This window comes from Rhea pennata, chromosome 2, assembly GCF_028389875.1.
Source record: "Rhea pennata isolate bPtePen1 chromosome 2, bPtePen1.pri, whole genome shotgun sequence".
Classification (NCBI taxonomy): Eukaryota; Metazoa; Chordata; class Aves; order Rheiformes; family Rheidae; genus Rhea; species Rhea pennata.
In genome coordinates, this window is record NC_084664.1 from 94,882,860 (window position 1) to 94,898,656 (window position 15,797).

At 41.1% G+C, this 15,797-nt stretch overlaps 1 protein-coding gene across 1 annotated transcript; it reads left to right on the forward strand.

Moving 5' to 3' along the window:
• The first annotated feature begins 3,206 nt into the window (after nt 1–3,206).
• Nucleotides 3,207–12,228, forward strand: STMND1 (stathmin domain containing 1). The gene is given in 6 exon segments (XM_062568516.1): nt 3,207–3,392; nt 4,388–4,433; nt 7,887–8,041; nt 11,410–11,528; nt 11,939–11,981; nt 11,983–12,228. Coding segments are annotated over 6 exon segments (795 nt in total).
• Nucleotides 12,229–15,797: the final 3,569 nt, after the last annotated feature.

A 15,797-nucleotide genomic window follows, 5' to 3' on the forward strand; every position in this document is an offset into this window, starting at 1 on the left:
TAAAGTGCAGCAGTTCTCATGTGGTCTGCAGGGAGTTTGACTTCAGTTGCTGAATTACCCAGTTTTGCCTCGTGTCCAGCACCTCTAGCTTCTAGTCACCTTCTGCAGCCAGGCCCACCTCCTCTTGTGCAGCTCATCTGTCCCCCTGCTCCAAGCTTGTCCCTCAGTCCACTCCACAACCAGCCTGTTTTACTTCTTCCACTACCACCCCTCCCCAGCCCCAGTTCCAGCTGCAGCCACCATCTCCTTCAACTGATCTTTCTGCTCCATCACCCCATCTCCAGCATGTAGCTTCTTCCTGAGGAGCTCAGCAGGGCAGAGCCACAAGACAGCAAGGAAAGGGGCTCCTTGCTCTCTCCTCAGCCTCAGGACAGGCTGCAGGCTCACAGTCCTTTTGGCCTCAAATTCCCTCCATTTGCTCACTAATGCTCAGGAGACTTCCTCAGGAGCTGCCTAACTATGCAGTGCCTGTTTTCAAAAAGAAATATGAATGCTCAGAGCCTCAGAAAAATCCACCCTGTAGCTTTCTATTGTTTGAAGTCAATAGGAATGTTGTCAGACTAAACATTTCAGAAATTTGCCTCTTTCCAAATCAGCCAAGCTTTGTTCTGTTAATAACTTCAGCCCGCGTCCAAGCATGAGCAGAGTGCTTTTTATCTGCATACATGTCAGGCTGGAGATAGTACATGAGAATTGTTCACTTACTAAGACCAACACGATGTTGCTCAGTATCAGGAATGCCATTCTATGGATAGTCCTTTTCTCACCTCTACACATCACCGTCTTTCTCCCCTGTAGTTTGCTAATTTAGGAGCACAGAGAGGAGAGAGCTGATAAGGTCATAGACACTGAGATGTCCTGCTTCCTATTCAGTTTTCCTAACCATCCTGTAAGCTACTAAACAGTTTTGGATTTTAGAGCTTTGAAAACAACTCTGCTCATTTTAAAATATACATGCATTTCAATTTCCTCCCCATAACACCAGCAATTATAGAAACAGATGTTTGTGATTTTTGTAGTGATTTTTCCCAACAGGCACATCCGTGTGACTGGCTTTTGTTTTCATTCTCATAAGACAAGGCAAAAAGAGAATTGCACTTCTTTTTTTTTCTCCTTCCCACCATTATTTTCTCAGCTTTTACAGCTCCCCTTTTCTCTATGATTTCAACTGTTATGCTTTACATAGGCTCTATAGCATGTTTTTTCTTAAAGGAAAATATCCTATATTTTTATTTATGAAGAATTATCTTCTATTTTTCAATCAATGCAACACACGCCCTAATGCCTTGATCCTACTAATACTTGCTCATTCTTCATTTTATAAATTGATTGGATAGCGGATCTAGCCACTTGCTAGATCCTGTATACCTTATTTCATCAAACTATCACTTATCTTTCTTTTTACATACCAAAAAAAAATCTGTAAAATATGAATCCTAAAGCTTACCTGATTTCTAATCATACTACAACCTATGATTTTATACCCAGATTTAATCAGCTTTATTCCTTTGATAATTGATGTTCAGTTTCCATTTTATCATTGTATTCATGTTTGAAGACAAATATGAAAATCAGTTTTTCACAAGGATTAAGATTTCACCTAGTATTTACTCATAAACAAGATTTGGAACTGCACTATCATTGCAAGTGTTTAATCATAAATGCAAACAAGAAACTGTGTCATGTCCTGACTTATACTACGCATCAACCACATTTCAGCCCAATCATATACAACCTGCAAACATTTGTTTTTTGTAGGTTTTTTTTGTTGTTGTTATTTAACTTGTATTCTGTGTAAATTCAAAGGGAACACAAGAATCAGATCCATTTTGGTTACATATGAAGGATAACGTTTCTTGAAAAACACTTCTATCTGAAGAGATAGCAGATTCACATCTGGGTATTACTGGCAGCTCTCAGATACCGGCACAGGGAGGGAGGAACTGTCATACCCACGTGCTCTGAGCTAGGGAGAGGAAAAGTAATTACATCCGGGATGCCACTAGAGCAGCCGTAGTGCCATGCTTTGCACAGTCAGATAAGGCATGCTGAGGCAGGCAAAGATCACTTAGGCTCCCTGTCACACAAACAAACTTATATGAGTTTCCAACCACAAAGGCTGACTGGTTTGGACTGCAGATAACAGGAACCCTTAGGGCTGCCTGCAGCCATCCATAAAGAAGGACCTCTTAGGCAGAAGTGATTCTCTCTCTCAGTTTCAGGGTTCATTTGATTCACAAAGCTCACCAACCTTACTACCTGGAGAACACTTGTCAGGTAAGCATCTCAGTTTCACGTACATAGAAAAATTTGGGCAAGTGTTACAACAGGTTTTCTAATGTGAATTAGAGTAAGGTTACAGATTGATATGCCTTTTCAACCATTAAGTGCTCATTGGCATCAATCATCAATTTTAATTTCTTAGATTTCTTTTTTTGCATATTTTGTTTACATATGTTGGCATACAAAGAGCCTGTTTCACGTCAATGCTCGTAAAAAATTTCTTTATGTTCTTATGTTTATGTTCTTAGAACATTTGATGATCCCAGCACAAGTGACCTGAGACATGACCAGTTATCATCTTTATCAACTGACAGCACTCCCTTGATATTTCTCTGCTATACTTTACAACAAACTTTTGGAAGTATAAATCATGACTTTTTCTTTCCTTCTTTTTTTCTCCCCTATAGACATCTACTTCTAAGGATATGAACAGAAACAGTAATCAATAAACTGTACAATGGTTTCAAAGGCCAGTTAAAACATTTTCCATTATCATGGCCAATCCTCATCTCCTGACTACGTTTCCTCCCATTTAAAAACATGCCTTGCAGTTTGTAATTTCAGATGTAGGACTTATCTTTTGCAATTGGTAATGGCAATAAAGAATACCTAAGAAATCTTACCAGAGACTGAAATGTATTTGTTTTACCTGGAAGTACCTTGATCCTCTTAAAAGGGGAGGGGGGACCCCACTAATGTGGCTTCACTTGAGTTCCCACAGAGGGTTCCCTAACCCTCTGAACGACCTGAAGAGATTTGTTGCTCTCAGACCAATATCCCCAGTGAGCACAAGAGAAACATTCCCTCAATTTCAGATGAGGGCACTTGGACAAAGATTATGATATCTGTATGCCAGGATACTAGAAGAAATCCTTCTGTGGTGTTATTTATTGTAGCAACAGGCCTGGCAACAGTCAGACTCCATGGTGATAATGCATAACCAAGCTCCCAAAGAAGATACTATACTACAGCACTTCTACTCCCTGGACTTGCAGCAAGGAGAAGCAGATGGTCACAGTTTTGCCATAGGCTGTAATACTTTCAACAGGCTCACTGTAGCACAGCTGTCCTCTGAGGAGTTAGAGAACAAGCACAAAGCCAAAACTCAGGTAGTGACTTCTTCCAAATAGACCGTGTACGAAGAACGTTAGGGGACATCTTAACATGGGGGTGTATTAGGACACCTATACAGAGGAATGGCTTTGCTGATGTAACTGTAACTCTGACTGTCACTGAGCTCTTAAAGAGAAGCATTATCGCTCAATCAGCTTAATACAGCCCTTAGACTACAGGGGAGGCAGGCCAACCACTTGACCATGTACATGAACTGATTTTTACAGCATCTGGAAAAGTTGCTTTTTCACAGCGTCTCATTTGCCCATTAAAGATACAATCAGAGGCACTTATCTCCTGCAACAGCAACACCTCAACAAGGTGGGTTTCACCTCAAAAAGTTATTATGAGACTTGAAACTTTTATATATACAAATATTATACGGTATATTTGCACAGCAACTTGGCAAGGCTTGCTTGACTGAGTTGGCTCAGGCCCAAACATATGGAGAAGAAACAAGAACACATCTAGCTTCTAATCCTGCATTCTTTGGAGGTTCAAAGCTATTGTTTAGAAGGTATGTACATTAAGATCTTAGCATGTGCTAATTTAAAACTCAGTTTACTATGGTCAGATTCCTAACCACTGACCTACCTACAGCTTTCACTTAAGAGTACTGAAACATTACTGCAATATACCCACTGGATTATGGTCAGATTCACACTTAAGGTCACTGACTCCTTTCCTAAATGCTCTAAGCATCCTTTCATCACCACGAACATCAACTTGTTATCAGCTGTGGAAAGTGCTAGGAATGCCTCATGTTCCACTCTGCTTAGAACCTGTCAATGCTTCGGGACTTTGCTTCTCTTTAAGTGCACATGAACTCTCCAAGGACTTCTTTTACTTGTTTATTTTCTTGTAGCCTAAAAGTGATGGTGTTGCAAGAACAGGGGCTGGAACCTCATGAGATGAGGCAGCTTGGCCAACAGACACTTCAGAGAACCTGAAGATAAGATCAGTGAAGCAGATTTCCCTGGGGAATTACCAGAAAGATTCACATCTTCCCCAAAAAAGCAGCAATGCACAAAGCCCAGGTAAACACAAAGCACAGACAGAAAAGCAAATGTAACTCTAATCTTCAGAAAGGTCAAGAAGGATGATCCAGGAAACTACAGGCCAGTCAGCCCCACCTTGATCCCCAAAAAGGTGATGGAGCAGCTGATCCTGGATACCACTTCACATGAGGACAAGAAGGTGATCAGGAGCAGTCAGCATGGATAGCCTTCTATAACAGAATGGCTGCACAGATGAGAGGAGAACAGTGAATGTTGTCTTGCCTGACTTCAGTAAGGCTTCCAGCACTGTCTCCCATAACATCCTCATAGGCAAGCTGATGACATAGGGGCTAGATGAGCAGATAGTGAGGTGAACTGAAGACTGAATGGCAGAGCTCAGAGGGTTGTGATCAACAGCACATCTAATCAAAGGTCTGCATCCACTTCTGTTCCACTTACTCAGTAACCTGGATGAAGGCACAGAGTTCACCCTCAACAGGTTTGCTGATGATACAGAACTGGGAGGAGTGGCTGATATGGAGTGCTGTGCCACCATTCAGAGAGATCTGGACAGGTTGGAGAGGGGGCAAAGAGGAACATCATGAAATTCAGCAAAGGGAATTGCAGAGTCCTGCATCTAGGAAGCAATAACCCCCTGCTCCAGTACAGGCTGGGGGCTGACCTGCTGGCAAGCAGTTTTTCAGAAAAGGACCTGGGAGTCCTGGTGGAAAAGCTGACCATGAATCAGCAATGTGCCCTTGTGGGAAAGGAGGCCAGTGGTATCCCAGACTGCACTAGAAAGTGTGTTGTAAGCAGGCTGAGGGAAGTGATCCTGCCCCTCTACTCAGCCCTGGTGAGGCCACATCTGGAGTACTGTGTCCAAGTCTGGGCTCCCCAGTACAAGAGAGACATGGAGCTACTGAAGCAGGTCCAGCAAAGGGCTGCTAAGACAATTAAGGGACCAGAGCATCTCTCATATGAGGAAAGGCTGAGAAAACTGGGACTGCTCAGCCTGAAGAAGGGAAGACTGAGAGGAAAATCTTACCAATGCACTTATATCTGAAGAGAGGGTGTAAAGACTGAGTGGTGCCCAGCAACAGGACAAGAGGCAACGGGCACAAACTAAAACACAGGAAGGTCCATCTGAACATAAGGAAAAACAATTTTACTGTGAGGGTGACAGAGCACTGGTACAGGCTGCCCAGGGAGGATGAGGAGTTCTCTATCCTTACAGATGTTCAAAAGCTGTTGGACATTGTCCTAGGCATCCTGCTCCAGGTGATTCTGCTTGAGCAGGGGGGTTGGACTAGATGATTTTTTACAGGTTCCTTTCAACCTCAACTGTTCTGTTGTTCTTTGAAACAGTGTCTAAAGTTCATACCAGCTCTGCAAAGGAGAGACATAGGAATGACTAATCTTGAGAGTCAATTGCTGCATCCAGCTTTTTGTACACAGTAATGTTCATGCTGTGACACTGCAAGTATCAAGCTCTCAGCACTCCTTCAAAGCCATACAATAGTAGCAGAAAGTATTTCCCAAGTGATGATTATGTTCTGCAATATGACTTAACCCCCGCTACCAGAACAGGCAGCAGGATATACTTTTCTTGGCAGACTCCTGGAACAGATCAAGAAAACAAACTCACCCTTATATACAGAGGTAATCCTCTGTAACTGGGATTATGGCACACTGGGAATATGCATTGCCCATGCTAGCAGTGTCAGTCTGCTGGTACTATGACTCAGTTTGCAACACAGAACAGCCAATACAATGCCCCTCACCAGCATCAAGTACAGACAGTAAATAAATACCATGTTATTCCTTAAGCTTGCAATGAAGAGTTACTGGGCAAGTTATCCTACAGAAAAAACTATCAAAGTGCCACAAACTGTCACTGTGATAACCAAAGGTCTGCTAAAGAAATTTAAAGGAATATTTAAATCAAACTCTTCCATAATCTTAGGTTATTTAGTAAGAGTTACTACAGGAAAAGCAGCACCATCGTTGGTGCACACAAAAACCCTAATTTTGTAGTTTAAATAGTCTATTTTTCAAGTACTATGAATGGCTTACATTTCACAAACACACTAAATGGAAAATTTAAAGTGGTTGTTTACTCTTTGTAATAAACAAGGGATTGTAATAAAATATTTCAAATTGAACACAAAAGGAATAATTATTGGTGTTTGCTATTCATTAAAGAGGACTTAACTCCCCACGCCACAGAAGGATGTGATGAAAGGATTTCATTTCAGACTGAACAAAACAATTTTCTTGCTCTGAAATAGAGTGGTTCATTTAAAAAGTGGGAAGAAAAGGAACGCAAAATTAAAAAGATAATCTCATAGGAGATTTCTAAACAAAGGTTTTTGTCTTGAAACAGAAGATTGAAGCATTTTATTTCTAAAATACCATACCAAGATATTTCAACTTTTTCCAGAAACCAATGCAAATTCACATTACTTGTCAATGTGGCCACTCACCTCACTTATTTTTTGCCAAGAAATGTTTTGGTATACTCTGGCTTCTGCCACATTTACAGATGCTGACTGGCAGCTGGCCAGCAATTAGTGCCTTTTGGCACTAATTGATTGGTTCAGTTATTTTGGGAGAGGTATGAAGTCAAATGCTACAGCATGGCAGATATCCTGTATCTTTGTTTCAGAAGAACGACAAAAAAAGTCATACCTATCCTGCTTATAAAGAGAAGAAGATGTCAAATAACTGATTTTTATTTGGCCCAAGTACTCCTCATACAAAAGTCTGCTTATATAGGTTGGGTAGATGGTCTAGCTGTCAACTGAGGGTTGCAGATCCTGATGGATTTTGGCAATAAGGATGTTTGTCATTTATTATCCACGTCTAATATGTGGAAGCTAAAAAGCCACCAAGAAGGGTTATCAAAGTAATATTTTTAATCATATACTTATGAACAGCAATTTAGAGTAAGTATTGTAATACATAATCATGTAGCAGTGTTGTTACAACAATATAGACAGTGAAAATATATGAAAGTTTGGGGTTCATTTAAGAAGACAGCTCAGTTATCTTCATAAAGCTGCCCATTAATAGGCTTGTCTAATCACATCCTAGATTAGATTTCTCTTATCAGCTCACAGAATCCTTCAGAAGTTAGCTTAGAAAGCGCTCTCTATGGCCCTTGTTGAGAATATGCTTAATATACTGGCTTTACAGGCCTTCAGTATGTGCTTCCATGTTTTCCTGAATACAGCCTCCTAGGTATAACTGACCACAGTGGGAAGCTGAACTAGGTGCAACTTGTGCAAATGTCAGCACCATTTTTCAAGCCACTAACAAGCCTACTGCAAAGTTTAAGCAGGGAAGAGAGCTTTGATAAGGCCTTTTCCATTGGACATCTTCAGTAAATAACTCCCTGAATAAACACTCTGTATTTGGAAATGGCATTCAAACAAAACTTCATGATCCAAGTGTGCTACAAGTAATAACTTTTAATGTTTTCATCTTTTGAAGATGCGTTCCTCACCAATAAGTTCATCGGTAAATCAGGGCCCTTACAGGAAAGGGGGAGGCAGAAGTCAGACGTTCTGGAGGAGCTGAGTGGGCAGGGAATAATCAAGAGCCAAAGTACAACTGCTGGGACTGGAGAAGTCCTTGAAACAAGGAAAGTGTCATTATGAGACAGGACCTCTGCTACAGCTCTGACCCTGCTGTTAGCTCCCTGTGATTCTATTTCTGCACACACAAACCATCCAGGCAAGTTTCCTCTAAGATTTTATAGCAACTTGTTAAACAGAACTGTAATATGGAGATGTTCTTTAATACCACAGAAACTAACCACAGTTTTTGTTCATTCGTTTACAGCTTCCAGGCTTGTTTCAAATGAGGAGGAGAGAGACAGCAACAATATTGAGTACTTACTCCTCAAAACACTCACTGGAAATTAAATTTTCCTCAAATCTACAAAGCTGAAAGAAATATTGCTGTCAAGACTTATAATTACACTTAAATCAGGATATCAGAAATCCTAAATATCCACATTTCTGACAAGTCTACAACACACATTTGATCCCACACTGAGAAACTGTTGCAAAATGGATTTTTTAAATGATTTTATGGAACTGGTAAGAAACTATTGTCTTTTTTCCCCCCTCATTGAGTAATAATCAAAAGTTTATTTTGGCTTCTGAACTCAAATTTATTCTTTGCTGTCAAGCATTATGTCAAGGATCAGATGCCTCTTCCAGATCAGGTTTCAAGCACTGAAGGAGGGAGAAGGTCTGCAGGGATTTTGTAAAAATTCTAATGTCATTTGTGGATATGCACAAAATGGGATCCTACCACTGCTTAGACAAAGCTGAACACAGAAAAAAGGAAAACTCAAACCAAGGATGGTTGTGAGTAGCTTTGTGGTTTGAGGCAAGCCATCCACACATTTCCAGCCTTGACCACTTACAAAGAACACATAGGAACTTCCATAACAAGGACTAAACAAGCAAGTGCCTCCTTACAGTCTGGCCACTGGCACTGCATGTCACCTTTCCACTACCAGCACTTGGGGAGTGGGGCTGGAGGGTACCTAGTACAGCTCCACTGTGGCCTTTGCATGCTTCCCTCACGCAGTTTTTTTTGAGTATCTGCAAGAATTATCCCCTTCATGGCTAAATTTAGAGCACACTGCAGGCAAGTTTTTGCCATTTGCTTCATAAGCTGGGCAAGTATCTGTTCTCTTTTTTTCTTCTGTATTAAAAAGCTTTCTGGTATTAAATTACACATATTCTTCTATTAACAGAAGTTCAGTCTGTGCCATTTCTCCTTAGAGAATTTCTGTATCCCTCCTCCTAACAGGAGGATTTTTTTTTCAAATCAATACAGCTTTTAAAAAAATGAACCTTGTACTTTTCATTAAGAAAGTTAACTTTTCCGTGTGATATTTTACATTTAAGCTGGGCCCACTGCTGAGCAACCTGCAAGTTAAAACAAATCTGTCAGTAGCTGTTAACTATTCATTCTCTCCTAGTAGCAGTGGAAGATTTGGCCTGTACTACCTCCTATAAAGATAATTTTTTACATTTGAGCCAACAGATTACTTATGAGCAGAGGGACTAAACTCACTGAACACAGACCCAGTAGAAAAGGGTTATTATCTAGTTATTATTACAACATTCAGATCTGGATTTTGACCACAAACATTGGTGAATTGACACCTAAAATTTTGAAATTCATTCATGCTTATGCCTGGTTAATTAATATGAAGTATCCATCTAGCACCAGTATCAATGAAGGAGAGAGCTCATCTACCTCACAGCAATGTGAAAGGCTAGTGCAACTAGGCTTAAGTTTATTTTTCACAATATTACTGAAGATTGAAATAACCTTGCAAGAACTTTCCTATCTGATCACCTGTAAATATCTGCAACTTCTAAGCTTTGGTTACATTACCTTATATCAAGGTTTTCTACCATTGCCAGTGGCTATTACTCATATTGCCAGCAGAGCTAGAACTTCTACCTAAAATACAGATACAAAAGCATCTTTGCATGATTATGTTCCAGCATTTCAGGAGAAGGTGTAATTGATATTTTTCCCTCCAATGCTTCAAAGGATTTTAGCTGATGTCATCTGTGAAGACATTTCACTGTTACCCATGATGAGCTGCATTAAGCTCTTGACCAACACCCACACTCCCTAAAAATGGCAGGGGTTGAATTGTAGGCAGCACTGGACACTAGTTTTGTCAGTGCAGCAGCAGTTGTGGAACATATTCTATCAGGCACATTTTTTTTCAAAATCTCCCTCTAAAAACACTTTTTTATATATGAGACAGTGTGTCAGCAAAAGGACCAAAAGCTATAGTTTCAAACTGAAGCAGACTATGAGATTTTGATCTACCTATGAGTTATCATTCACCAAGGATGTGTATAAATTATTATATTAGCCTTTCCATGGTTCAGCTTTCACTGGGGCTTCTCTGAGACTACAAGCACTCCTAATCTCCCACAACTGTTCAGAAGCAAATTGTTGTTTTCTCAGCTTTTATAAATACAAGACAATCTGGGAAGTGACCCGCTTGGTGAATAAGTACCCTGTTTAATTTGGAAACATAGGGAAGAATTCTCCATTCATCTTTTCTTATATTGCCCAGTTTAACTTGGGTAAGGATTGACATGCTCAGTATGTAACACCTTCCCATTTTAGCCTCTGTTAGAATGGCCTTTGTCAGTAGAAAAGATTCCCCCCTCCCCAAGTCTTTTGTTTCATTTTTATGATGATTGAGCATTACTTTGTTCAGAACTTTGTCACCTGGATTGAAAAAGCCTCCTTTGTAAATCAATTTTCTTCCTACTGATTCATGCTCCACCTTTATCTCACTAAATGAGTCATCATCTATGCTATTTGCAGCACTAAACTCTGGAAGTCAGGCCTCAATGCCAGAAGTGTTATTTATGGCAGTAAGAGTCTGGGGAGCAGATAACTCAGCAAACTTGTAACAGGATGGTGAGTATTTAACTAGAGGTCCTCAGTTTGAATTTAACACTGCTGAAACTGCTTCTTGTATAGGAAAGAGCCTGGGCCAATAACCACCATCTTTCTAGGAGTAAGCACTACCCCCAGCAGCAGATATCTAGGATTGTACTGACTTGTCTGCATGCAGTAGAGGCCATCACTATCACTTTAATACCATCATGAAGCTCTGATAAAACCATCTTCAATCTCTTCACTAGTAACCTCCTTACATACTTAAGGCCTCATTACCAAATCTTCACATCTGCTGAGCATGTAGCATTGTTGCAAGCTCTACATCACTCATGATGAAACATCACTTATCAGGAAATGGGAATTCTCACTATGGGCAACACTCACTCAAATGAGCCAACACTGAGGTTATTAGCAAAGAAAGCCTAGAAATAATAATACGCTATCCAAGTCCCTCACCTACTCAGACTTCTATGCACAGAAAGTTGGAGGCAAGTGACAAAGTGTCATTCCAAAATGAAAATATACAATACTGCATTTTTTTTTAATGTCTCTACAGACAAATGCCTTGGAAAAGGCACTGAGAAAGTCACCAGCTAAGCAGGAAAAAAGTTTGAAACAAGAAGTGGGTGACTTTACAGTGAAGGACAGGAAGCCTTCTGCTGAAGAAAAAAACAGGTCAAATTCTGCTGTTTTTTCAGTGTTTGTTTTATCATGTAAATGCCTCTGTTTTTATAAACATGGCTAATGCAGACAGTTTATCTGCAAGCCACTAGCAAAATCTGATCAATGGCAGGGTGGCGAGTACCATATTCATTCCATAGGCATTGAAAGGACAGGTTGTTAGTTTATTTTTTGCTGAAAGCCTGAAAGACTGTCCTAAAAATATGCATAGAAGAGGAAGTTTCTGGAGAAGTTCTTTCCATAGCAAAAGATGCATCTTCAGTGGATACCACAATAAACTGGCTAAGTTCAGTTATGCTATGGTTGCATTTGAATAGAAAGATAGAAACAGCTGCTGCATGTGTTCAGTACACCTACTTCCATCCCTCATTATAGGGCTGCTTTATTTATTTATTTAAGAATAGAAAAGAGGAACTGAACAAAAGGCCACAACACACTGCATTTTTTTTCCCCAGCAACTACCCATCAAACTACAGGTAAACAGACTGGAAAAGACTACCCAAGTTTTGTAAGTCAAGAAGCAATAGAGTCTGCTCAGCCCTCTCCTTTAGGAGAGTATGCCAGGTATGCCTCCAAAGAAGGCAGTAGCTGCAGCAGAAACCACAATTATGTTGAAGACTTGGCTATTGAGTCTGACATAACTTACAACTGCCTCACTGAAATAACCTGGATCTACGCTCTCCTGCTCGAGTGATTCACTCTGTTCCCTGTGCCTTTCTTTTCTTATAGGCAGAGGTAGCTGATCTGTCACAGGGGTGATTTGAGTCCTGTTGCTGCCCACTCCACCTGAGAAAACAGCACATATCCGATTACAATTGTTCCACAAAAACTGAAAGTGGCAAAGGAAAGAAGGACCAGGAAGATCACTAGCCAGCCACACAGTTTGGGTACATATATCTTATCATGGTTCTTATAAACTTGCTTAAATTGTATTTGGCTTACTACTTCGATGGCTCTAGGAAAAGATCCCCTTTCCCTGGGGAGCAGAAAACAGTAGGTTGGAAAGGCACTCTGTACGCATGGGAAGACAAAGCAGGAGTGAGCAGGGGGAAAAAAAAGAAAAGAAAAAGAGCTGTAAACAGCAGAGACATAGGGCAGCAGAACATGGTAGGACAAGAACAAAGTATTTTAACCTACTGTGCAGGGCAAAATTGGGAAGCGGTGACTGCTTCACATAGTAAGGTGACAATAGGCCACAGGAGTGTTGCTTTGAGAAGCATTGAGCATACCAGGAAAAGACAGAACAAATCCTGAAACAGTAATGGAGAGAACAACTACTGCACTGAAGTACATAAAGCACAGGGGAGCGAGCTATCCATGTGGAAGGATATGACTGTTTCTGTAACAGAGCAATGCACTTGGTCTGCCTTTTACATTTGCAGTTCCCCACACCCTACTTGCAATGCATACATGACATTTAGAACTGCCAGCTCTTCCAAAACCAATCATGCCCTTTGGGCTTTGCTTTCTACCATCCCCACCATCACCTTCTGGTCCACCTCCAAACACAGGCAGTCCCCTCTTCCATCCTCACCACAGGCTCAATCCCTCTCTCTCCCCCATCAGTCCGAGACTGTAACTTACCTCTGTTCCTGTGCTGGCTTTTTATTTCCTTCTCTCCAGCTACAGATGACACTATCTTCCTGACCACTTTCCAAGTTAAGGACAGTCAGCTGCAGCACAGCACCATCCCTCTCTTAAATCATAGGCCTGGTACTGCAAAATAGAGGAAAAGATATCTCCTGTTTTTACACACTCCTCATTATTCCTAGGAAGGAAAAAACCCTACCGAGCTTTCCTGCTTCCTCTTTGCTTGCCAGACTTGTGCTAAATCACTAAGGGGAGGGGCAAGAGCTTTTCTTGCTTTCTGAACAGCTGGGAGCCCACCTGAGGAGCTGAGTAAGGCAGCCTGCTAGAGAAAAAGCTTCTCTCTTTAGCTGAGCTCCAGTCTTGGCCAAATTGTCAGATTTTGTGGAAACGATGGGGGACATTTGAAAACATAGAAGAAAACCTGAAAATAAGCCTGTATTACCTGGGAACAGAGGGGAAAAAGAAACTTAGGAAACAGAGAAACTTGATTTGGTTGATTCCAAATTATGCAACTATGTGACAAATAGAAGCAAGAAATCTGAGGCTACAGCTTGTCTGCACAGTTAAGCCTGGCTCCTCACTGAATGTTCTCTCCAAGATGGATACCTTAAACCAAGGCTACATGGCCAGGTTTGGAGTGAGTGAGTGTACATGCATATGTGCATACAAACTAGTTCACTAATCTGAAGTAATCTGCCTCCCTTTGTAGGGAAGATAAGAATTAAATTACTCAAGTACTAATAGTCTCCTAATACCTTCCCAGTTTCAGAGGGACAAACTATGGCCTGTCACCAGCCAACACCATTTCTCCAACAGTTTCCTGGGAGAGGACCTTAGTTCCCCGCAGCACAAAGCACTAGGTGATATGTCCCTACAAGGCACAGTGAAATAGAGGAGCACGGCACCAGGAAAGGTGCCTTTTTTGCAGTATGAATGGAGCTCATGAGCTCCTGCCTGCCTGGTTGATGTACATCAAACATGATTAGTAATCTCTCAGAATAACTCTACATAAAGCCTGAAAAAACCAAGAGTGAACAAGAGAGCCTTTTCAGGTGTTATTACTAATAACAGTCTACTTAAAAAAAATCTCTGTTAAAAAAAGCTCCAAAGATTCAAACAGCCACTGAACTGTAGCACAACGTTCAGTAACCGTTGGGCTGATGGGTTATGCTCTCTTGTCTTGCCATCTTCACCTGGGGAGGACAGAAATGCCTCAGAAGCTGAGCACTGAGCTCTTCCTCCTGCAGACATCCAGAAGTTTAAGCCCAGAGCAGATGCCTTTTTCATGTCCACCTCGAAGAACCATGTGGTTGAGAAAGGTATGTAGCCTGCTATACACTGTGTCAGGAGGTTGCTTATATAGCACGAGGCCTCCCTGGCTGACCACATTATTTCCACAGGTCTAATGTGTGGAGGCTAAGAAGCTTGTTGGAAAGGACTGAGCACTGTATGCAAGTAGTGGAAGGCAATCTCTCTCTCCTCCTCCCCCCCCCAAAAAAAAAAAAAAAAATTATCCTCACACAGTGTTCATGACAACTGTAATTACTGCCCCTGTTAGGAGAATCTACCAAAACCCACAATTTCATACTTTCCAAAAATGATTTTTGCATAGTAAGTTTCTGAGCCCTTTCTGACAACAGATGATAAACACTGTTGGCTAGGCACATACTTTGAATCTTTTTTGAACTTGGAAATTTGTCTAAAAACAAAGTTCAAATTTCTGTTAGGTAATGTTTGCATTACTAAAAAGCAAAGTAGTTAGAGGCTACCCTTCTGGATTGTGCATTATCTGAACATCAATCTAACTCCCATTGAAAACCACCCATGTCTTTCCATTACCTTCAGCAGATGTTAGACTTCTCTTGATGCATAAAAGAATAGCTAAGCAGGGAGAACAAAACTGCATTTCTGAGCAAAGGAATTGCCTGGTGATTCCGCTGAGTTCAAAGGAACAGGACACTGAATATTCCTATGAATAAAATTAGGGGTATATCTGACAGCTGATTTCTGCAGGGTGGCTAATTTCTTGAGCAAAAAAAGCAGAGGAGCAAAGAGAAAACAATGAGAGCTGCTCTGTTCATCAGTCTTCCTTATGCCTATAGTAAAAATCTACAAATAGGCGTTAGATGCCTGCTTTTAAAAAGCTTTCAAGTATTTTGTGTTCCCCTGTTTGTCTGGGAAGCCTGTTACTAAAGACATTAGTGACCAGTTCAGCAAAGCTTGCAACCAAGCACCACTGACTTGTGTCATATCCACATCTGCACTAATCCCTGCTCCCTGAAGGATCTGAAAATGGCATTGGGTAGGCAGCACCATAGCAACTGTGCAAGAGAGCACTAACCTCTCTTGCAGCACCATGCTCTCTGCTAGCCATTACAGGGGGAAGAGAAACATGTGAGCCTAAGCAAATCTGATTTGAGCAAAGATGCTTTTTCTCCTATGCTAGGGAAGTGATGGAAAAGGAAAGAGAAACATCTTATTTGCCCAGACCAGCCAGAGCTTTCCTCAAATACTCAATCATCACAGACTTGTCTTCATAGAAATGGATTTACCTGAATTTGCTCCCTTGAGCTTCTCTGGAAGGCAGCCACTACATGAAGATGAACTTGAACTGGCCAAGCAACCAGATGAACAGAGCCAGAGCTACAGACATTTGAACGTGGCCAAGCATCA